This window comes from Diabrotica undecimpunctata, chromosome 6, assembly GCF_040954645.1.
Source record: "Diabrotica undecimpunctata isolate CICGRU chromosome 6, icDiaUnde3, whole genome shotgun sequence".
NCBI classification, from domain to species: Eukaryota; Metazoa; Arthropoda; class Insecta; order Coleoptera; family Chrysomelidae; genus Diabrotica; species Diabrotica undecimpunctata.
Window position 1 is genome coordinate 94080353 of NC_092808.1, and position 25725 is coordinate 94106077.

The following is a 25725-nucleotide window of genomic DNA, read 5'->3' on the forward strand; positions in this document are numbered from 1 at the left end:
ATAATAACCTGCGACTTAATCCCGTACAAAAATATTGGTATCAGTAGCAGGCACACTCTTTGATTTTCGGAACATTTTGACCCCATTTTCGGTAATTTGATACAGTACGGCTTTCATACACATAGTTCTGGATCGTTATTTAGACTACTTTTTTATAGTGCCGTACATATTGGCTGGTACAGGGGTAAGAAATCTAGGGCGCAACCCTTTATTTTAACCCGTATTCCTTAAGGTTATTGAAAAATGTACGGAATCAATTCCAAATGATTACAGAATGACGGTATTAGATTTTTGTTTTGATAAAGTGCAGCAACAACCGTTGATACGTATTTCGACCTCCTTAAGTCTCTTCAGAACGGTATAGCCACTGCTCTGTTGCTGCACTTTATCAAAACAAAAATCTAATACCGTCATTCTGTTTTGTTATTTACTTCGTTGGAAGTACGAGAAACTGAATTCACTACGAATTTTGACTAGGATGAACGGCTTGTGGAATGCAATTTTAGATTCCCTTGCCGAGTAATTCATCCAGCTGTTTGTTTCGCAAATTTTAGGAAACACAGTGGTTAAGATTTGAATTCGGTTTCGCTAAGTAGAAATCGTTTGATTTCTCTTTTTGTTTCCAAATGATTAGATGATGAGTAACTAAATTTTTGGTAACTATGCTGTCTAAAAGTTTTGGTTCTTGCAAATGTTTATAAACAGCTATCTGTATTTGGGAATAGAATTGTTGTTTTTTCCGATAAGATAATTATTTCTTGCACGGTAGTCACTTTTTTGACAAAATAAAAAATCCATAGCCAGTTATAATAAATGATACAAATTAAATATTAAAAAAAAAACAAAAATTGAACATATTTTTAAAATACCCAGCAAGTCTCACTTGCTGTTTAATGTAGTTCCAAGGAATTTAAATCTTTTAACCCGTTCAATAGCTCTATTATTTATATTCAACTGAGCTTCAATATGGGCTTGTCTGCTGATTAACATATATGTGGATTGTGCTATATTGATGATAAGCTTGTACTTCCTTCCCACTCCATTTTTGATATTCACTAAATGTTGCAACTCCTGTATATTATCCGCTATTATGGCCGTATCTTCAGCATATCGTGGGTTATTAATAGGAAGACCAAAAATTTTGATGACTTTTTCATTCTGTTGTGCAAGCTGAGATATATCTTTTCTACATAAATGTTGAACAGTAGTGTGGAGAGAATACAACCCTGTCTTACGCCTTTCCTTATTTCCGTTTCTTCTGTATATAGGCTATTGTCGATCCTTAGTTCCGCTTTTTGATTCCAATATAGTTGTTGAATCATTCTCTTTATCATCGAGTTCAATTTCGTTTAACGTCTGTATCAAGAATTCATGTCTGAAATTTTCAAAGGCCTTTTGGTAATCAATGAAACAAATGAAAACATCTTTTCTTTGGTCGTAACATTTCTGTAGCAGCAACTTCATTCAAAAATTTCCTCTCTTGTTTCCAAAACGTTTTTGAAACCAAAGTGAGTGTGTCCTGTTCTTTCTTCACATTTGTTGTAAATTAACATTATGTATCCTTTTTAGGAACGCCTAAAATTGTTCATTTGTTTATCATCTAATGACTTTTGGCTTTCACTTAACGATAGTTAAATATATTAGGATGGTAAAGCGCTCTATAATGTATGACTCCAAAATCTCGATTGTTCCAGTAAGGGAAATTGGAAGCTTGGTTTTTCCCTAATACTTACATTATGCCAATGGTACTAAAGGATAAGCCAAAATTCTAGGTTAGGGTTAAAGAGATTCTGGATATGACTAAGCTCCCCAGAACTCACTTAGCTATGCGCATTTTATTTCTTTTAATGATTTTGTAAAATCCGATAAATATTGTGATACAAAGATTTGTCGTTTCATTTTTGTAATATCGGTACTCAAGTCCATCTTTAGTTAGCGGTTTAACATGACTTTTCTGACTTTTGATTTCGTTTTTACTTCCCTATTCCATATATTTGTCTATCCTAAAGGCCATTTGACTATAACTATATATTGTATGTTATTTTCTCTTATTAAGCAATTTTTTTTCATCATTTTTGGCCAGTAATTTCTCCATTTTTTTGGTCAGTGATTGGTTTCTCTAGTTGGTCAATTTTTTCTATTTCTTTCTTTATCATACAATTTATTTCTGGTCATAACTGATCATACAGTGGCTCACAGATTAAATGATACAGTCGCTGCTGAATAAAACTAGCTTGTATCAGTGGTTCAATATTTATTAGAAAAAAACTACATACTGAAATTAAATGTATATAAGTCTTCTAAAAAGCATAAGCTATTTTTTGGGTTTCAAATATACCATACTTAAATAACAAGAAATCTTTAATTATTTTATGTATGATTTTGATGTCACAGCTAACATGATGCAGATTACACAACTTATTAATTTGAAATTTGCGAAGTAGGCTTTTCATTATTTATTATGAACACATTACTGAACGTTGCCCAAATGAAAATAGAGTTGAAAATATATAAAGGTTAGCTCCAAATAAAATTTTTACCGAACCTGAGGAAAGATGGATTGTTAGAGAAATAGCAATTAATCCTAAAAAAAGGGCACCAAAATTGCGAGATGCGGTGGAAAGACAGTTTAGAAAAGATGTAACCCCGAAACAATTAGACGGATAAGACGAAAGAATAATCTACATAGCAGAACTGCTAGAAATAAACCTTTTATTAGCCAAAGAATATGCGTATTAGATTGGGTGTTCGCCAGGGAGCATAGAAAAACAACAAAGCGCCAGGAAAAGATGGAGTCGTAATAGAAGCTATAAAGCTGGGCGGATGTGCCCTTCTTAACCAAATAAAAATGTTGTTTAACCTTTGTTTAACAGATTGTTGCATACCAAAAACATGGAACAATGCAGTAACAATTTTACTACACAAGAAAAGAGACAAGGCGCACCTAGAAAACTATAGGCCAATCAGCCTATTGAACCAGATCTATAAAATGTTTACCCGAATAATTACGGCAAGACTAGAGAAAAAGTTAGATTTCTACCATCCCCGAGAACAAGCTGGCTTCCGCTCAAAATTCGGAACAAACGATCACCTGCAAACAAAAAAAACCTTAAGAGAAAAGTCGCTAGAATATAACAGACCACTGGTACTTATCTTCATAGACTTTCACAAAGCCTTCGACACTGTGGAATTAGGCAGCATTATAGCTGCTCTGAACAATAGTAGAATAGATTACCAGCTCACAAAGCTAGTACAAACATTATACCAAAACGCCACAATGCGTGTAAAACTACATGATACCACCAGAGAAATTCATATCAAGCGAGGTGTAAGACAGGGCGACACTCTTTCGCCTAAATTATTTATAACGGTCCTCGAATACGCCTTTAAAATGCTAAAGTGGGAAAGAGGAATAAAAATAGATGGAGAAATGTTTAATCATCTGCGTTTTGCCGACGACATAGTACTAATTACCGAAGATCTGGGTGAAGAACAACAAATGGTACAAGAATTAGAAAACGTAACAATAAGTCTAAAAATAAACATCAGTAAGACCAAATTTAGTTCCCAGCGAACACCTAATCATCCAAAATCAAGTGGCAGAATTGACAGAAAAGTACATATATCTTGGTCATGAAATCAGAATAGGCAAGGACAACCAGACCTGCGAATTTCAACAACGAATAACACTTGCTTGGGCGGCGTATGGTTCACTAAGAGACATCTTTAAGAGCAACATCCCGATAGCTATGAAACGGAAGACATTTGACCAATGCGTTCTTCCTATTATGACATACGGAGCAAAAACTCTCACGCTCACAAAAACAACAGCACTAAAAATGCGAGTGCCACAAAGGCACATGGAAAAATCAATTCTCGGCGTGACAAAAAAAGACAAAATAAGGAATCAAGACTTAAGGAAAAGAACTGGTATCGGTGATGTCGTCGAACGTATAGCCAAGCTGAAATGGAATTGGGCAGGTCACATAGCGAGACTGAAAGACACAAGATGGACCAGAAAACTAATTGACTGGCGCCCAACAGACGACAAACGCAGCAGAGGCCGACCACCAACACGCTGAATGGACGACATTGGATGAATATCCAAAAAATGGCAACAAGAAGCACAGAACCGTGAAGAGTGGCGAAAAATGGGAGAGACCTATGTCCAGCAGTGGACAGAAGAGGTTGCATGATGATGATGTAATTTTTTCTCTAATAAATATTCAGTCACTTAGTGTTATTGAGTAACGATACCATTGCATCATTTAAGCTGTGAGCCACTGTATATAATATTTTTGCATTAAGTTGTATGTGTTGAATGTTTGAGATTTTGTAAGGAATACTTTTTCGAAGCTATATAAGATGCAAGAATACTATTAAGTCAATAAAAAAAACTGTCATTGGTAACTTTTTATTTGAATATAAGGTTAAATTTAATACAGACTCTTTTATGACACGAACTTAAATAACAGTGGATATATTACAAAGCCAATACAATTAAATACTGTAAATAAATCTCTCAACAGGTACATAAAGTTTTATAGGTACACAAAATTACAATGTACAATTCCAAACTTAAAAAAATCACATGCGAGATATAGCAAGGCGTTTTTGAATAATATTTTTGTTTTAAATAATATACATATAAAATATTCCAGTAGAATAATAATACTCTTTGACTGTTCAATGTCTGAATTTTAACTAAAGCACTTATAAAAAATTTTATTTGTGTTTATAATGACCTGCTTTAGTTTTTTTTATTTTCCAGAAGAAGCAAAGTTAATTCAATTTAAATTTGAGCTGAAAAAATTGTTATACTAACTAATGCAAGAAGTAAAATAAAAAAAAAAGATGCGTAGTGAGTAGGTAAAAAGTAGTTTTTTATAATTTAAAGGTTTGGTACTTCTTCTATAACTTTATTTTCTTTGTGATCATGTCTGTCTGTATAGGTTTTTTATTTGTATTAAATTATTTTTATAACCATACATATAATACTATTTTTAACCATATATTTCCTTTTTCTTTTCATTATTAGATGTCGGTTGCACCTTGATTTTTGTAGAAATGTCTCCGGAAATTTGTTTATAACTAGACTTTGAATTATTATTCTTCAGCTGTGAAAATTGTGGAATAATCAGGAAGAAATCAGTTTTTTTCAACAATTTTTCAACCTCTTAAAATATCTCGTACAAAGAATGAAGTAATTTTTTTTCCAGCGCGTATAAATCCGAATTTGCGAAAAATTTTATAAATAACGTTTTGGAAATTTGCTTTAGGGAAATCAGAAAGCTCTTCAACTTTTTCATACCAAATTGTCATAAACTTTAGAGTTTTCCAATTTCTCATAAGAAAATTTCCAATACGTTATACTTACAATGTCTTTATTTTATTAGGATAAAGCAGCCTATATTATGAAATTTAACTGCGAACGATTTCAGTTTTACACATTTGTGTTGTGGATATGATACTTTCCGATATATCCTGGGTAAAAGGTGAAAAATAAGTTTATCTAACAAAAAATTTTTAATAAAAATCCTTTATAAAAGGTATATAATTTAAAAAACTCAATCGGGCTATATCACAAAACGTTTTCGGAATCCATATTCCATCATCAGTGCACTAGGTGGGTATACATGTATTGAGCCACTAAATATGTGGGCAAAAACCCGTTTAAAGTTGTTTTTTTTTTTTTAATTTAGTTTACATTATATGGTGGTAAATATTATGAGGTTAAAGTTACCAGTGGGTTTGGTAACATGGCGACGTATGACTCCTATGTATGTATGAGTCATACGTCGCCATGTTACCAAATCCACTGGTAACTTTAACATCATAATATTTACCACCATATAATGTAAACTAAATTTAAAAAAACAACTTTTAACGGGTTTTGCCCACATATTTAGTGGCTCAATACATGTATACCCACCTAGTGCACTGATGATAAAAGTTGTTTTTTAAAATTTAGTTTACAATATATGGTGGTAAATATTATGATGTTAAAGTTACCAGTGGATTTGGTAACATGGCGACGTATGACTCATACATACATAGGAGTCATACGTCGCCATGTTACCAAACCCACTGGTAACTTTAACCTCATAATATTTACCGCCATATAATGTAAACTAAATTAAAAAAAAAAAACAACTTTAAACGGGTTTTTACCCACATATTTAGTGGCTCAATACATGTATACCCACCTAGTGCACTGATGATGGAATATGGATTCCGAAAACGTTTTGTGATATAGCCCGATGGGGCTTTTTCAAATTATATACCTTTTATAAAGGATTTTTAATAAAATTTTTTGTTATATATGGTATACAGCCAACTACAGGAACTGATTTCTTGTGGGTTCTCTAACGTCGATGATTTATTTTATAGTTTTTTCTGATTTTTCCACAACTTTTTCAGCTGTAAAATATTCGAATTCCAATTATAAACAACCTTACGGTGACACTACAAAAATCTAATGTCCGACTTACTAAAACCAACACTAAACAATTCCCGTCTGCTCTACTTACGGTACAGTAAAATATGTTTTCGACACTGATAGTAAACGAGTATTAAAAATTCGCTAGTTTTTTTAATAAAATGTAACCATTATAATCTATTACGCCAATTCCATTATTAAAAATTTTTTACACTATAACAATGTAAAGTGTTTTAAATATTAATACAAATTTCACGTAATACGCTTAACATGCAGTGCAAGCTTTTGTAGTAAAATTTATAAAAAGTTAATAGATACCTATTACACATTTATATTTAAGATATTATATGTTGTTACTCAGATTTATTTGAAAAAATCTAAACACACCAAAAAGCAGTTTGTTGTACTTTACTAATTGCCCCTTGCAAAATATTTTCGTAGATCTTACAGCAAAAACACTTAACATTGATTATAATCATTTATTATAATTATTATCACTACAAGAAGAATTATTTTTGGTTCTAATTTATAATTTGATAAATAATAAAATACGCAAGTTTTTTTTTGACAAAATATTATTTTTTAATATAGGTTAGATTAAGACATTGTGTGTCTGTGACGTTTCGATTAGTAATTCAGAAACCGTTTTAAAAAATTATTATAAATTAAGTAATTATTTTAACAGTATATGTTGATGTTTTAATCAATAAACATCTAGCATCTAAACAGCTTAAAATAATTTCTTTTTTTATTATTATTTTTTTTTGAAAACGATTTCCGCATTGGAAATCTAAACGTGAAAAACAAATATAAAATACAATTTTTATTACAATCAATTTATGTTTAATCCCACAAAAATATAATATAATAATACTAATTAAATCAATAGCTAATTCAAAATGGTATAGTCTGTGGGTGTACTTACTTTAATATATATTATATTTCACTATTTAGCTATAATATATATTATAGTATAGATCACCGTTCGTGACAAGTTTTACGCCTATTATACTCTAATGCGGCTGCTCCTCCCCTGCTTGAATCAGCCGACGAAGATAGAAGCTGTAAGATGATTTTGATTGTTTAGATTTTAACAAAAATATTTATATAATTTAAACAATTATCAAAAGTACATTAACGAAACTCTCACATCTAAAAGGGTAAAATTATGTGTGCGGGCAACAAACATGCATTATCAAAGTTTATATGGTTAATTAATAGAGGAAACATAATATGTGAGTTTGCAGAGCAAATATTATATGCCCACTAAAATCAAGAACTATGGGAATTGTAATATGGAGTACTTGTTTCTAAATATGGTAGGATCTACTCCGTTTTCAATAATATTTCCAATAAACTAAATAATAGTTATTCTCCCTACGTTGAGAATAGTAAACATATTGGGTATCATTTCATTTTTTTTTTCAATTGTCAAAAATAATTTTTAAGATGCCGATAAAAAGTAATTTTAAATGTCCCCGATAGACTTAACTATTAATGCTTTTTATGAGCAAAAAAATGATAAATAGTAGTTTTTAATGTCCGTCAAATTTGTTAATAAGTGATTTCAATTGTTTGAGTCTATTAAAAAATATGTGCTTTTTTTTGTAGTTGTTGTAGAACGAGTTAACATAACTTTTAAGATGATTAAACTTGCTCTTATTTTTTGTTCCACCTGCACCTAATTAGTATCTTTACGTTATGATGGAGATATTAACAAATATTGGAATAAACGCCTGTGATCTAAGAATTATTAGCAATCCTTACTAGAATCAAACATCGTCTATCCTTACAGAGGCAGGAGAATCCGATGATATCAAAATCAAACGTGGGGTCCGACAGGGATGTATACTATCACCCTTATTGTTCAACATATACTCTAAGGAAATCTAGGAAATCTTTCAAGAAGCAGTAGATGTTGAAGCCGGAATTCGAATTAACGGAGAATGTATCAATAACATCAGATAGGCGGATGACACGGTGGTATTCGCTGACAGTTATGAAGCCCTCTAACAGAAGTGAGTCAGAGATATGGACTTTCACTGAACATTAAGAAAACAAAATGTATGATGATCTCTGAGAAGGAACAGCAAATTAAAAGAATCGGTGTGACTGGTCAACCAATAGAAAGAATAAAAAATACACATACCTTGGTACGAACGTCAATCAAAATTGGGACCATTCCCTAGAAATAAAATAGACCATTCCCAAGGTAGAACACCCTTGTTTTGATGCTGATGGGCACCTACGATTTGAAGACGTATCTTAATTTGCCATAGACAGCCCAGCTCAGAAATATTCTTCTTTGTAACTCACTTGACTGGTTTTCTCTGCTGATGTTCACTTCATGTCTCACATATGTATATAAGTCAGCTCAATTCCTTTTTGCCAGTTCTTGATGTTGTCAATGGGTACTGGGTTGATCAACATTTTGGTTTTGGTTTCTTCGTAAATTTTCAGTCCGACTTTCCCTGTTGCTGCAATAAGCTCTTCCAACATATCTTAAGCTTCTTTAAGGTCATCCGTTACTGACACTATGTCATCTGCAAATCGAAGATTATTTAAGTAGGTATTCACCTTTAATGCTTATTGCTTTGTGTTCCGAGTACAGCATTTTAAAAGCATATTCTTATACAGTTGAGAACAATTTTGATGACATGGTGTCGCCTTGAAGCAGCTCTATACGCAGTTTTAATGACGTTTCAGTAAATAATCGTTAAAAAAGGCGGACTGGCGAAAAAATTATTCTTTTTGGAATTGTACGGGATTATATAAATATCAAATAATACATCATTGGAAATATCGTTTCACGTTCTACTCAGCAACAGCTACAAAACAAATGCTGCATCTTATTTTCTAAACAATAAATCCTAAAAATTCAGTAGTGTAATAATTGAAAAATACGTATGGACATGATTTTGTAATAAAATGTTAAATGGAATCATATACTGTCATATTTCATTTACAAGGTCGTTTGACGTCCCTCTCATCGCCACCTACATGATTAAATATTACTGATCGCAATTATCCCAAAAATAGATTCCGTCCTCCATTTTATTGAATTCCATCAAAAATTATGAACAGATATCCAAGTTCATCGCTTCCGCTATTTTTAAAGATGCCGTCACTAAACCATGCTACAAACCATGAACAGGTAGCTTATTTGAGCTATATGGATGGATTAACGGATTTATATACACTTATTTAGCGTTCGATTAATAATTACAAATGCCTTTATTTTAAACTTCCTATTAATAAATGATACTTTATTAACAAATTTGATAGAAATCTATAGCAATATTAATATATTTATAGAATGTTATGTATTACCTTAAGTTTAATGGCAAACAGTTAGTTAGTTTTTGTTAAGATCAAATTTCAGAAAAACGTTCTGTAACTGGTTTGTATGGTCTGTGCGCAGACACAACGTATTGCCAGTTTCTGTATTTGAAATTTGTAATACTCTGTACCGTAGTAATAGGGGAATGGAATTCAATCTGGTGACACCTGCGTATATATGATGATAGAATGATACCTCGAAATCGCGATAACATTGTGATATTTTAAACAAATCTCGATTACAGAGACTGATAAAGCGTTTTGTTTCTGAAGCATAAACGATTGTAAATATCCTCAAAAAATTAGAGAAAGTTATGTCTTCATAACTGCTGTAAGTTTAATAAATCTACACAAATCTAATTATTAATGTATAAAGGAGTATATTATAATTACTTAGTAGAAACATGAATCCATTTTTATATGATTAAAAAAGTAGTTAGTAGCACCTGTATAAATTTGAAGAAAAAAGGGATTAACATGGCTTTAAAAACAACCAATTCCGAATAAAGCCGAAATAGAGTGACTAGAAATTCTCGGAAATAATTCTTATCAGTTCTTTGTATGTCGTTAACGAGTCGTTAAGAAGTCATTAATAATGACTTTATAATTACGGTTTTAAGGTTACTGATACTAAATTAGAAATTAACTTCTACCAAACTTTATAGAGTATCAATTATTAAAGATGGTATTATAACAAATAAAAAGTTTGTTGTCTATAAAACAATATGTGTACAATCAAATTCCATGTATTATTTAAGTGAGTAATAATTTTGTAATTAGTGCGATTTCAAATAATTTAATTTGTTTAATATTGCAACGCCACTACATGGGTCTGATCATAGATATTCTATTGTCTGTGCGATTAACTATTTCGTGGAAGGGCTCGCCACTCGATTTGAAATAAGCTGTAACAGAACAGAGCTAGTTTTGTCAACTGTAAAGCCAATTCAACATATGTCACCTGTTTGATTGCAAAGGGGCGTGAATACAAATATCTTATATTTATCAGAAATATATAATTCATCTTAAAAGAACAAAGTGATACTAGTAGGTTTCCTTCATATCTCTAATGCCTAACGGGGCTTTATTAATAAATCTTCTGTTGAGTAGGTTAATAAATTATTGTTTTCACATATAACTGGTTAGTTTAAAATTATGTTTCTTCTCAGAAAGGTGAAAGTTGACTATATACTGTGAAATTATATGTTAATGTGTATGTTTTAGTATTAAACACATAATTTAAAACCCAATGTATCAGTACATATAGAAGTAGGAGAGAGTACTTAAACAAATCCTTATATGAACGAAAGGGAAGAAAGAAAAAAATTATGATGATCAAGAAAAATCAATTAGGTCGGAAATGGGATTGAGAAAGAGTATCCTGATGTATAAAACTTTAAAAAGTCTAAATCTCCGAGTAAATGAAAGAATACTAATCACAAATTATTTTGTACACTTTGTGGGTATTAATAATTAGGTTTGTGTATTATCCGAGATATAAATTATCGACACAACATTAATAATTACTCTAATAAATTGGAATAGTAACATATTAATATATTCTTTATTAAAATAAAAATATAGGAAAGGTGTAGTCTATTCTAATCCAGAAACACATGGTCCATTATGACCTTGAACAGCTATTCTACTATGCTACAAATATATTTCTACGTTTATGTATATCTATTTATACAGACCGACATTTAAAAAAACATAAACTGAAAGACATAAATTCACCTATATTAACCTAAATTAACCTTACAATTCTGAAGGTATTACCCTGTTGAAATTAAAATTCATTTAGATCACTTAGTGATCGCAAGTACTCAGTAACAATATTTAAAATAATTTCCCATAAAATTTAAAAATCCCTTAACAATCAATTCCAATACATTTTTAGCGAACATTTACTTGAATATACGAGTAAAGATATACGCAAAATTCGATTTACACTAGCACATCTATTTAGGCTTATCATTTCAATGTGTTTTTTTCTGATTATGTGTGCAATGGTAAAAACCTCACTCGTCCGGTAATCGCCCCGAGTAGATAATTACGGATGAGGTGATAAGGAACATCTGGGAAGTTCTGCCAATACTGTTAATATTTTATTTCGTATCGTCTTCCCTACAGAGCCAAATGGGAACAAAATATACTACATACAGACTATGAAAACTTTAAGAATTGAAAATTAAAATGTAAAATTGAGCAAATTACCGAAGATATAATGTTACGTACTGTTTGGATTTGGAAGGGCAAATATTTTGTTCGAAGTATTTTTGCTAATTTAAAATTAGTTTAGTCAAAATAAGTAAGAAGTCGCCCAAAATGTGCGAAATATTTTAAGGTTAAGTTGCTAGTACGAGAGGACGTAAAGACCGCAAAATTTTCAAAATTAATTGCTTTCTTAAAAAAAAAAACAATCAAAATTGTATACCAAAATAGTAACAAAATCTTTTAAGAGAAAACTTTAAGCGGGCTCTCATACTACTTACCTCGAGGCAACATATTCTCCCATCCCCTCATTCAACTACCCGCTGAATATAGCTAGATATATAAAACGTACGTCTCATCAATTGGATTTGCCAAAAAACTCATTTGTTTCACAATACATAATGGAAATTTTTTTATAGAAAATATTTTTGAAATTATTAAAATTTAGATGTTTTATTTTCACATAAGCAATTTCTTTAAATTATTAGAGATATGATGGAAATATGTTTTCACTTGGTATTGTAGATTTCAAAGGACTTAATTAGCCATAGGTTTATAAGAAAACCCATTTTCCGTTTGGCAAAGATATTTATGACCCGGTTGGGCTCTAAAAAGATCTGTTCCAAGTACTTATAGAGTTGGCGAACAATTGTCCTACAGTTGTAGACAATATGTGCGGATGTTTCACCTGAATTGTTGCACAATCTTCATGTTGTTATGTCCACTATGTCCATTTTACGGAGATGATATCTGAGTGCACAATGTCCAATGAGAAGAGAACGCTCGTGAATACTCTGAATTCGGTCTTCTGGATCTTCAAGACTATTTTTGCGTAACGAACAGAGGGTTGCAATAAACTTTTTGCTTGCCTTTGGCCTGGAATAATTTCCCAGTGGGCTATAAAGTTCATTTTTCCATTTTCAATTTCATTTTGTTTTGATACAATAGCTGTGGTTCGATAAAAAGAATAGTTGCTCATTTTTAGCCAGACTATCAGCAATCTCATTACCAATAATTCCTTTAGGCCCTAGTACCCACAGCAAAGTTACTTTTTTGCACTTTTAGTTGATTTGTTACTCTTTCAGTAAGGGACGGTTTGCAGTTCCAAGCTGTTATCGACTCGCAAGTTGCAGACTTCAGAGCCTTCAGTGCAGCTTGACTTGACAAAAAATATTTTCGCTGAATTGAGGCTTTTTTTTTGTGAGGCACTCGTGAGCACAAAAATCAATTGCTAGCAGTAATCCTTAAAATATTTTATGAGTATTTCAGAGGGCTATTGATAGTTTGAGATTAGTATCCCCTACTCCTACTCACTCTTGTTTTTAGCCCATAAGTATAAAACGTGAGGGCACTCTTGAGATTTGTATGAGTTCGTGATAACTCGCTTGTTTATAATAATATTTAGTTTGAGTTCGAAATCTTATTTTGCGAACATAATGCCTGTGGGCATCTTCATGTATTTTTTACCCCTTAAAATCTGTAAATACCCAGTCATGTCGTCCGGTTTGGGATGAGCCCGAGATAGCCCAAGGTACTTTCTAGAGTGTAACCCTCCTTATATGAGTGTGACGAGAATGAAGGCCCAGCAATACCTTTAAGACTGCAGTGGGCACGGTAAGGCATATTTGGTGGATTTACCTGGCAAATTTTTCTTCATAAAGGGGTATACTTGACAATTATTTTCACTTCTTATGTATGTGTTTAGTATTTTTTTATACTATTTAAAAAAAGGAGGTTAGGCTAATATATCTATATGAATTTGGTTCCCCTGGAAGACGTTTGCTATTCTTGGTAATAAAGCTAACTCTAACCTGCCACCATTTTTTTGGAATATAGTCTAAGATAAAACTCATCTTGAATACTTTTGCTAGATGAATCAGTAGGATATACATTCCCTGCTGGGGCTGAAAACATCGATTCTCCCCAGGAAACTTGTAGGTTTTAAATTTATTGAAAGTCTTTTTGATTCTTTTTTTTTTGTCAAAATTTTGTTCAAGATCTGTATGTAGATTCATCAAGCTCAGTCTTCTATTCATCTCAACAATAGTTGCAAGAATAATACAAGACGCAGAAAATTTCGTCCAGGTCTTAGCCTTAGCCACCGCAGTTCTTTAGCATTTATGAAAAGGTATACTTGATAATTATTTTCACTTCTTATGTATGTGTTTAGTATTTTTTCCATACTCTTTTAAAAAAGGAGGTTAGGCTAATATATCTATATGAATTTGGTTCCCCTGGAAGACGTTTGGTATTCTTGGTAATAAAGCTAACTCTAACCTGCCACCATGTTTTTGGAATATAGTCTAAGATGAAACTCACCTTGAATATTTTTGCTAGGTGAATCAGTAGGATATACATTCCCTGCTGAAGCTAGAAACATCGATCCTCCCCAGGAGACGTGTAGGGTTTAAAACTATTGATAGTTTATTCGATTCCTTTTTATAAAGAAATAGCAGACAGTTTTATAAAAATATGTAACCCCAAAATGGACTGAACACTTGTCAAGAACGAATGAAAAACTACACTCTCAGGTGAACCATAATATCTATGCCTGTGGGTCATAGAAGAATGGGCAAGAAAAGAGTGTGGTGGAAGGATATTGTAGACGAAGATTGCAACGTTCAACGGTTGGCAATAAACGTAAACACCTGGCTAAACAGACTAGGAATTTTCAAGGCTCAAATAGGGCTATAGTACCACCGTTAATGATGATTTTTGACATGACTACAAAAATATATTTTTGGATTGACATAATCCAATATAAAATGATCTGGAGTAATATTCAATATCAAATGGAATACAAAACTAATTATCAAAGTATGCAGTTTTGCTAAAGTCATAAGAATTACGGACGGAAAAAGCAAAAATGAAATAAATGATGATAAAATTGTTCCTTTTAATCGTTTACTTTATGCCCTATGCCCAATTATTTACTGGTAACTTTTACGGAAAGCAGCACCAGTACATAATTAAAAGCAATTTTTAATGTGCTAGTGTTTGTTCAAAAATAGTCATTTTATTCAAGGAAAAGAACCAAGTTTGTCCTCTAACTTTTGCAATTTTTATTATATCATACCGCATATAGTTTATATCAAACAATTCGGAAAATATAGTCAGCTTAGCATGTTTAGTTGACACATCAGGTCCAGAGTTCAAGAATGATAATTTTGAACTATTTTTGTAAGCTTACAATTTGTATAATTAAAAGATAATTATATTACAAAAAAAGGACTACATATTTACCTACTTTAAACTTTACCTAGATAAACACATATTGGAGACATTAACGGAGACCTTATATGTATTTAAGAAACTAAGTTAAGCATAAAGTGATATTTTTAAGACAGTTACTTTCTAAAATTTCGAGTAAGTTAAATTTTTTGTTTTTTTAAATCTAAAATTTTAAAGTTACGGTTCAATAAATGATTTCTGGTAATAAAACGGTTTGCAGATACGGAATTGGTTTATCTATTGGCAACACTAGTTATTTGTTCTCCGGTTTTTTAAAACCTGCTCCTGTTTGACCCATGTATATATACTTGTGTACCACAAGTGATGTTATATACTCCTATTCTGTGAGACTAGATGGATAACAGAGCAAAATATATTATCACGATTCGTTAATATTTCAAAGTCCACCCACCCATGAGACCTTTGAAAAAAAAAATTAAAACACGGCTGTAAAAACAAACAATTATTTAGGTAATTACATACAAAATAATAAAAAAAAAACATAGTAGCCAAAATTTAGGAGCATTCAGGATCATTTGTGGCATATGCCTAAATATATACATAGGTCAGACAGGAAAAAATTTCAAAAATGAACAGCTGAACGTAGATCCATTGAAAAACAAATTCCACCTGTGCCAATCATTTAATTACAGAGAATCATGAGCACATAAACAAAAATAAACTTAATTACAGTTATCCACCTTAAAAATAAAGAGTTGATTCTCAAGGAACAAATAGATATTTATATAACTTCAATGTGTAACTTAAAAACAGTGTTCTATTTAATATTTTATGTTATAATATTACACATGAATTTCAGTAAGTAGAAATTGATTGAATTTTGATTAAATTTAATTAAAATGCAGTTAATTTATTATTTGTTAAATTTGGTATGAATAATTAAAGACATTTTTATTTGGTTCTTTTCTTACAGTTTTAAATAGACCGTGGAATAAGCACATACCAAATAAAGGTGATTTAGTTTCTGATATGCGGTAAACCTAAATCACATTTTTGATAGTGTCTATTAATTGTTTCATTGCAGTATTTAATTATTAATGGAGTATTAAATATCATTTTAGGTTTCGTCTTTCTTCAGAAACCGCACATCAAAATCTGACAGATTATAACTATTTTCTGCAACCTTTTCTGAATATAAATTTAAGTAATCCCAAAAAGCTATATAAAATATTTGCCTATTATAACTACTTGGGTTTAGGTAGTGTAAATACTCCCAAATTGACTTATTTAAACAATAGTTTATGAATATTATACATGTATGTATATATTTAATATTTAAAATTAATTAAAAAAATATTTTTAATAGCTAACATTGTATATTTCGTAACATTATCGATTAAAAATCCTCTATTAATATGTTGACTACCTGATTATTATTAAAGATCGAGTTAGATACATACAAAACCTGCACAAAATATAATCAAGAAGAATAACTCAATAAATCACATAAACCTAACGGATTAATGTAAAATTCAAAGATATAATCAGACGAATCACTTAAGGAGTTTTTGTACTGACTTTGTTAATATTTAACGCATTATAAAATATAGGCTTTGAAAGTTTACACCCCTTGAAGTACAGAAATAAAAAGAATAATTGTAAAACATTACAAGGAAATAAATTCTTATACTACATATGATGATAAACAAGACGAATCATTCACTAATATTCTATTTATTAGAAAAACGTATGTCTTTGTGAAATTCAAGACACAAGTGCGTGAAAGCTCTGCTAATTTTTTTCTGAAATAAGGTTTTCTTAAAGTGTATTTTAATGTGTTAAAATCTTTTAAACATATTGAACTTGTTTTAAAATGAATATTAACTAAATTATTAGCAAATTTATACAATAACATGCCAGAAATCTCGCACAGCAGGACCGTTTATAAAAGTGCTTTTATAAGAATGTATCAAATATCGACCAAAACAGTCCAAAACAACGAGGCTCAAAAACCACAATTTCATCGCCCTGGGAAAGAGAATATAATAAATAATTTCACATTTTCAATTTTCAATAACAATTCTTTTTAAATGATTAATCATGTTTTCGATCCAGGACCCTTGCAATTCTGATTCCTAAAAAATTTGTATCATAAAAGCCATACTCCCTCAATGGGAAGGATGGCCCTGAGAGCACAAATATGTTCCATAACTTGACTTTTCTCTTATTTAGATTTTGGTACTCTCATAGAGGCATAAATGAGCAAATATATTAAAAGCAACAAGAGCCAAAATAAAAAGTACTTACACAGTGGTGTATACAAACTTAAATTGGCGACTGCTCAAAAACTTACATCGGCCAAACTGGTAGAACCTTTAACAAACGTATAGCAGAACACAAAAGGGCTTTCAATAATAGAAAAACAGATTCTACATATGCACCTCACCTTCTAGATCATAATCATTCTTTTAATGACGAATTTCAAATTCTTCACATTAAAAATAAAGGTCTTAAGCTAACTTTATTAGAATATATGGAAATTAACAAATTAAAAAACACAGACATAATTCTGAATGACCAACTTGAGACAAACAGTTCTCCCCTCTTCAACCTCTTTATCTTTAACCTTTCGTTAAAGACTTTAAATTGTAAACACATCTAAAAATAGATCACTTGAGAAAGGCACTCTGCCGAAACAGCTGTAGTGATAAAATATAATAAATTTTGTGGAAGTTTTGAAAACAAAGTTTTCAGTGTTTTATTGTTATATAAAATGAATTTCCATCAAGTAACGGTCGAATCCACCACTTATATCTAAATGACTTTTGTCACAAAAACAACATTCACATACCGTTCTTCTTCCTTATATGTTTTGACACACTGATTCACAATTGCAAATATTTAAAATTTTTGTTGTTTCACATTTCTGTTGCACAGCTCCAACTTTCTACAAAAAGTATCAACTTCATCAGTGGTATCCTCAGATAAAATGGCCAAACAAGGCTCATCGATGCCATTTGTTGGACCGGAATCCTTCTGCAGCATTGCAAAGACAGTAACAAGAATGGCTACAAAGAAGTGGGTAGCTCACAATTCTCTGGAATGGTTAAGGAATTCACCAGGATAAAGACCAGTTCATTACAGAACATTCACCAAAATTTACGGTAGACCTATAGGCAAAGAGGAAAACAGTTAAAACTATAGTAGGTCTGCTAATAGGGTACTCCGAGCTGAATAGGCAATTAAAGCTGATGTGATGGGCAGATGATGACCTATGCAGATTCTGTCACCTAGAAGAAGAAACACAGAGCACATTTTATGTCAGCGTTACAGCCTGGCACATATGCGGTTCTTTGCATTAGGCGAAGAAAAGTAACCGGCAAAGATCTACATGGAAGGTTCAATCTCTCAGAAGTTATTAGACCTTATAAAAAGGGTCAAGGAATAAGGTAATCTAGGGTTAGAGGACCACAAAAGATCGGAAAAGGTCGCAGTGGAATAGGCCAGAAGCCACTTCAATGAATCTATCTGCTGGTATCCAACATGTGTTTTTCGAAACTTTTCGCTTCCGGGCGGTTTTCCTCTTCTAGAAAAGTGACAATTTTCTCTTTTAGATCATAAACACACTGTAAAAATTTCCCACGCGATAAACATCTGGCCTCGCAATAAAAAAGCAACGTCGAATGTTCTGCACCCATACCTTTGCAAAGCGTATTAAAGATTCTTGATTTTAGGGGTCTCATTTTAATATAATTTACTAGTTACATCCCTTGTTAGCACAATGTTGAGTCCAGGACTCATTTCTTTGGGAGCCAGAGTATCTCTGTGGATCATGCAATGGATACAGGCGCATTGTACTGCGCCTGTAAACTTTGGAATTTTCCAGACATGATAAGAGCACCATCGGTGCATATTCCAAAGCAAATCATCCACTCTATGTTTGATTCATTAATAAAATCGTTTAAAATATCAAACAACGCGAGAGCTGTTGTTTTGAGTTCTATAGGTTTGCAGAAAAGTAGTTCTTCTACTGGAGATATACCAGCACAAAATCGGACATAGGCAATTAAATGAGCCGTTTTTATTGCTATCTGTTACCTCGTCAAGCTGAATCGAAAACAATTTGTCACGAGACTTTTCAAGAAGCTGATGCTGTACATCTTCGGTGATATCACCAGTTCGGCGTGCAATAGTATCATTTGAAAGAGGTATGGATTGCAAATATTTGGCAAAATTATCTCCAAACATAGTTTCTACAATATCCATCGCAACTAACAGAATAAAGTCTCCACCAATAGTGTGAGCCTTATTGCATCTGGTTTTTAAGCAAATGATGCACATAGGATTTTCTTCTTCATTTTTTGTAGTAGTTGTGAATCCAAAATTTAGGTATTTTTGCGAATATTTTCTTGATTATCTTCGGAACCATGGTTGACTGTGCACTTGTTGATGTTTCACTATTATCTAATACTCGCTTACGTCCAGTTAAAAATCTATCCATAGTTCTGTATGAATTTAGTGCCGTAAAATTTACGAAAATATCGTATTATAAGGAAATGCGGCACAATTCCACAAAACTTACAAAATTTGGCACCGCGACTAGGCTAAAACTGACAGCAACCTTTAACAGCCGCAACATTTATACACACCTGTTCCGATGTCAAGCAGATTTTTCATAATATTCCATACAACTCAAAGTCGAAACTTCTCGTACGTCAGGTAAGCTGCGAGGACGTTCGATATCCGTGATAAATTAGGAGATAGCAGATGAGAAATATTATTATTATACTAGCACTGTATGTGACCGGGAGATGATAGTTTACCTATATGCGATGTAGCGGAGCGGCATTGCTAAGATTCAACAAATTCACCTCTTTTCGGTAATTTTGAATATCTGTAATTATGTTCTATATTAGGGCTCTAGACTAAAGTCTAGGACACTAAAAACACGCTACACCAAGGGGATGAATAGGGTCAAAATTTTCAGTTTATTTCAACGTTTTATTATTATATGAAAAAGAAAGTTAGAGGGGAGCCATAAAAATTATTATTGAAAATTGGGCTGCGAATACTGAAATGTTGAGAAACGCATGTATCTTTTATGTATTTAACAGAAAACGTATTCCTATTTTTTACTTGATAAATAAAGGATTCAAATATGAGTAAGATCTGATATCTTTTTCTGCTAGTTAAATAATCTTTAAGGGTAATATTTACAAAAATGTTAGTTTTAGATCGTGTAAATATGGTAGTTATAAGCTTTATAATAAAATGTTCTAGTTTAGCAATGTTGACTCAAAAACTTGTAAATGTTACATACACAGTGTCTTCATGAACTTGTGTCTTTAATCTTTCAAATAATTTTTAAGTTAACTTAGTTTTTATAAAAATTCTGAGACCGGCATGGTTTGTCCATTTTTGTATTCAAATATAAAGGTTATAACTTTAACATCTATGTATAAATAACTTTTCTGTATATAGTATATACATTTTTGCTAGGATAATCGTTGATCCTCACGAAAACCACTAAAACAACTCTTTGAAATAACTAATATATAATGCCAGCTATTAAACCTTATTCAAAAACTTAATAACAATTGAAAATACATATACTTAAATATATCAGATATAAAATTACAAAGTATTTCGTGAAAACATCTACACGAAACACGTTACTTAAAATCTAATAAAACTTATGGCTGACGTTTCCGTGAAAGACAATATATAATTTGAGTAATTTTCTCTTTGTAACACCACACAAATTTATTATCTAATGAAAACAATATAGCTGAAAAAAATATTCGCAATACATACTATTTAAACTAAGATATTTACAAGTCTAATGATCTAAACACTGACTAGAAGTTTGTATCACTGTTTAAGGAATGTTATATTCAAGAAACTGCTTGTGTGCAGGGAGGCTAAAGAGAAGTGGAATTATTATCACTTTATTGATATACCGTTAACAATAAAAAGTGTTAAACAGAACTGTATTCTATTTTATTAAACAAAGAATCCTTCCTCACACTTTTAAAATTCAAGATGTACTCCGATAAACGGTCACCACGTTTTTCATTGGATATTGTAGTTTGTTGTTAAAGATTCATGGCTTGGTAAGTAATTTGTTGGTGATTGCTCTACCGATCATTTTAACGATATTATGCCTTCTGTTTTATTTCCATATACTACCATTTATTGCTTACTTACCTCATTTCTGACCAAATATTTACTCGAAATATATAATGTTAACCGTATTCCATCATTTTAACAGTTTAAATAGTTTACAGTTTAACAGTTTAAGCATCAGAGTATATTCCGAATACGTCGGAGACTTTTTGCCTGCTCGAAACTATGTTAAGGAGATATGTCGAATCTCTATTAGCTTAAATTTTTCTCTTGCCCTTTGCATGTACCAGTGTCATTGAATATCAAACTTAAATATTATATTTAATATAATATATAAATATTAAATATTTGTATTCATGACAGAAGTATTTACTTTTGACTCTTTTGGATGTTAGCTTATTTGATTTGAAAAAATGTAAAAAAATATTATGTTGGAATCCCAAAATGCCTTCTAACTCTACCACTTAACTTTAACAACAAAAAATACGTCTGGATATACTCCTACTGAGACGATCGCTTTTCTCTTGAGGTATCTCATTCCAGACTACTGGCATCTCGTTCAAAAAATACAGAACGATTTCCGAAGTGAAATCCAAAAGGTCAAAAATAAACTTATTTTTAACTTAAATTGTGGCTTATTCCCAACAAAAATTGTAACTTTATTTCAATTGTAGAATCGCTACTGGTGTTGTTTATTTTAGTTATTAGCATTAGACATCAACTAAATATCTTACCTTTTCCATATCACTTTAAGAACAAACAAAAAAATATATGATAACGAATAAAAAAGCGATAATAATTCCAATTTTTAACTTCTGCCAGAAGCTACTAAATTAATACAAAACACTTAAAATGTCGATGTCATTATGGCACGCCATTAGGATAGTATTACAAGTTTCTTAAAAACTATAATTTAATCTAAAATTACAACAGGTATATTTTGGGGTAATAATACTTAATTAAAAATATATAACAACTAATAAGAGATCATTTTTATAAGTTCAGATAAATATTTTTAGGCATAATTGTGTATAGAAGAAAACAGCTGCATCAAAAGTGAGTAAGCGATTTCACTCATTCAACATGTTAACATATTCGGGGACATAAACGAATCCGATCTCTTTTTATAAATATCCCAGAAAAAGGAAACTTTGGTTTTCATAATAAATGCTTTAGAATGATTTTCATAATTTTTTATATTCGTATTTAAAATAGATTTATAAAATAATGGAATTTTTGTAATTGCACAAGCTGACACAACTCTGACACAAAATTTCAATGCTAACAATTTTACTTCTAGCCGTTCTTATCGTACAGAAAATACTTTTCGAGATATAAAAATAAAACGTAAAAAAATAGAGATGTCAGTAACGTTCAAAAAAATGATGTAGTAACGTTCTGATTTTTACACTAATTTTTCAGCTCGAACATATCGAAATTGTATTAAACAACTTTTCGGTGACATTTCTACAAAAATCAGTTTTGGCTATTTTTATTTTTGAACTTGCAGCTCTAAACAAATCAATCGATCTGCATTGATACCAATCAAACTATAGATTGCCTAATAGGTATTGATAAAATGCTTGCAATTATTTCCTCGGTTCACATTATATTTGCCAATATTTCAAAATATTTGCCTTTCAATAGTCAAAAGCTTTTGTTCTATGCAGAGGGCAATACACTAATTTGATGAATCGTAGCATTTTAGTGAGATTATAAATATAGCTTCGGGACTAGTTTGGGACGCTGTCTATTATAAATGTTTACCTCAACAACTATATTGTAATAATTCAGTAGCGGGTACAGGGCATTAGAAACAATTCGAAATTATAATTACATTCGAATTGTCCAAAATGAGCAACATTTTTAGAGATACTGAAGAAGAGAATACATATAGAAGGGGAATCAATTCCGAGATAATAAGATCGTTTAAGGAGCCTACGACAGCCGAAGTAGCCAAAGCAGCACTATTAAGATGGTTTAGATGTTTACAAAAAATGAACGAGAAAAGAGTACCTAGGATATTGATAACGCATAGGAATAGAATAAAAAGGGTCGACCAAGAAAAAGATATTTACAGGAGAAAAAACTAAGAACCACAAATACTGAAGAGAAACTGTCAAGATTTGACCTAAAAGGTTTTATTTTGAATTTTGGCAATGTTTAATTGGTCCACATATCTCTTGTCAAGACCATATTACATTAAATATTTTCCGTTTTTAAAGTTACTTCGTTGTTTTCGCGTTTTTTTTTATTTTATTTTATGAGATACTTTTTTATTCACATATGCGATATTCACCTTTTTATTCTACAGAACTGAGAGTATCAAATAAAAGAACCCAAGTAGGCTGTTAAAAGAAAAACTAAATGGAATACATAAATTTTATTTATATATTACGTGCTTATCTGCGTCTTCTACAATTTCTAATCTGCGTTTATACATAAGATTCTCTTTGTCTTTCTCTTTCTTCACAAAAGATGTAAATATCATTTGATCAAAAAGGTACTCTCCTACTTTTGTGTCGGTTATTTTAGACCGAGTAACAAGTCTTGCCATTTCGCATATCGACCTATGTTGTTCCTCCATAAATTCAGTTGAGACCAAATCCATGATATGAAGATCCTTATGCTTTTCGGCTACATTGAAAACCTCATTCAGTTTTTCTTTTATACCCTGTTCCATTTGAACAGCCCTACTAAAAGCTTCAGTAACAGTCCAAGTTTTGTTTTTTGGCACAGAAATATTTTTTAGTTGTACATGACCTCCTCTCATAAGCACATAATTGGTAAATATGTTAGCGTGGCCCAGTTCCTCCTCGTACATGTTCATAAAAAAGCCTTGACATCCCGGTAAAGCAACATCTGTTCGTCCAAAGTAATGACCCATTGTAAGATATTCATAAGCTGCCTTAAATTCTTCCAACACTTGTTCGTTAAGTATATTCTCAGTATCCTTATGAAACTGATGTCTTCCAGAAATTTTATTTTTATTTTCTCCATCACAAGAATTTGTCATAAAACGCTTACTAGTGTAGTAAGAATTTTCTACTGGAATAATTTGTGATATAACATTTGCAGATAATTTGTGGACAATCGAATTTACTCTAAACTTTTGATTTATAGCACTTCCGTAAAGGTCAGCATTTTTTAGTACTTTAAATCTTCTGCAAATAAACTTCATCTTATATACATTTGTAATTTCCAGAACAATTTTGAAAACAAACTGATTGAAATATTAATACATATGACGTTTATTTAATTAAATAAATAAAATTTGACGTAAGTTAAATTCAAAGAAGAAGTAGGTTATAAAATTTTCACGGGACATGTTACACGAAAAATGAAGTAAGAGACAAATTTTAGACAAGTATTGTGATGATTTTAAAAATAAAAAAATCTAATAGGTACTTAGTTATTTTTGGCATTATCCAATAAATTTTGAATATAACTGGCATAATTATAAATTATCTAATGCTTCTAAAGAAGATAGAGATTTAACTAGAAAAACTAGTTAATGATTTTCAATGCAGCAATCTTAACCCATTTGCGCCCAAATGAATTTTTTTTCCAAATTTCAAAATTTTATTTTTCATAATTATTATTAGTAATATTGTTCTTAATATGTAAATCTTCATGAAATTGTTTTATATACAGTAGAGCGTCGATTATCCGAACGTATATCATCCGAACGACCGCTTATCCGACTACCGACTCTCAACAAGGGACGAGCTTTATGTCCCAGCTTGATTCTTCTGACGGATCCACAAGTCGTAAAACGATGAAACTTGCCTCAAACACGGATTTAGATGATGCTGTATATAATTGGTTTCCTCAAAAAAAATTCCAGGGAAAACCTATTTCTGAACTGATTATGTGTAAAAAGGCAGTTTAATTCAACGAAAAACCCGAAGAACTGTCAAATTGTCAAGCAAGCACAGGATGGTTAAAAAGATTAAGTCGGGACATGACATCATGAGCTTTAAATAAAAGGATAAAAACTGTGCTGCTTCATCAGCATCAGATTAATTCTTATTTAAATTAAGAGAGTTACTGAAGGAATAAAAATTACGCCATCCACAAAGTCTAAAAACTTCAGATTCAAATTCAGACTAAACTGGGCTTAATTAAAAAGCTTTTCCACGAAAAACTCTTGTGTCACGTCATGAATTAGCAGCACCTGGACCTAAAATAAGCAAGGATCGTATCACTGCCTTAGTTTGTGCTAATGCGACTGGCAGCCACTTATTGCCAATGTTTGTCATTGGTAAAAGCAAGAAACCACGTTGTTTTAAACACGTTGGTATGTCTGCGATGCCTATGTTTATACTTTGCAAAAAAGTGCTTGGATGGATAATACAATTTTCATATAATGGTTTATAGATACTTTTATATTCTCCATTAAGGCGCATAAATTA

The 25725-nt window shown here is 31.4% G+C and overlaps 2 protein-coding genes and 1 long non-coding RNA gene across 3 annotated transcripts in view; all 3 read right to left on the reverse strand.

Annotated features, from left to right (window-relative positions):
- LOC140443569 (uncharacterized) overlaps window positions 1-25725 on the reverse strand; it is a 365838-nt gene that overhangs the window by 316448 nt on the left and 23665 nt on the right. The window lies entirely within an intron of this gene.
- The window catches only part of LOC140443564 (uncharacterized), a 42062-nt gene continuing 20749 nt past the window's right edge, over window positions 4413-25725 (reverse strand). Inside the window, exon 5 of the mRNA XM_072534895.1 lies at window positions 4413-7501. Within this exon, the coding sequence (XP_072390996.1) occupies window positions 7418-7501 (84 nt within the window). The 3' untranslated portion in view covers window positions 4413-7417. The remainder of the gene's footprint in view (window positions 7502-25725) is intronic.
- LOC140443565 (soma ferritin-like) lies at window positions 7689-24505 on the reverse strand. Its single transcript, XM_072534896.1, has one exon. It carries the CDS (start codon window positions 24489-24491, stop codon window positions 23694-23696), a length of 798 nt encoding a protein of 265 aa, XP_072390997.1. The 5' UTR covers window positions 24492-24505; the 3' UTR covers window positions 7689-23693.

Excerpts from the sequence above, each read along its gene's own strand:
- LOC140443565 (XM_072534896.1), bottom strand. The coding sequence starts at position 24,491 with ATGAAGTTTATTTGCAGAAGATTTAAAGTACTAAAAAATGCTGACCTT.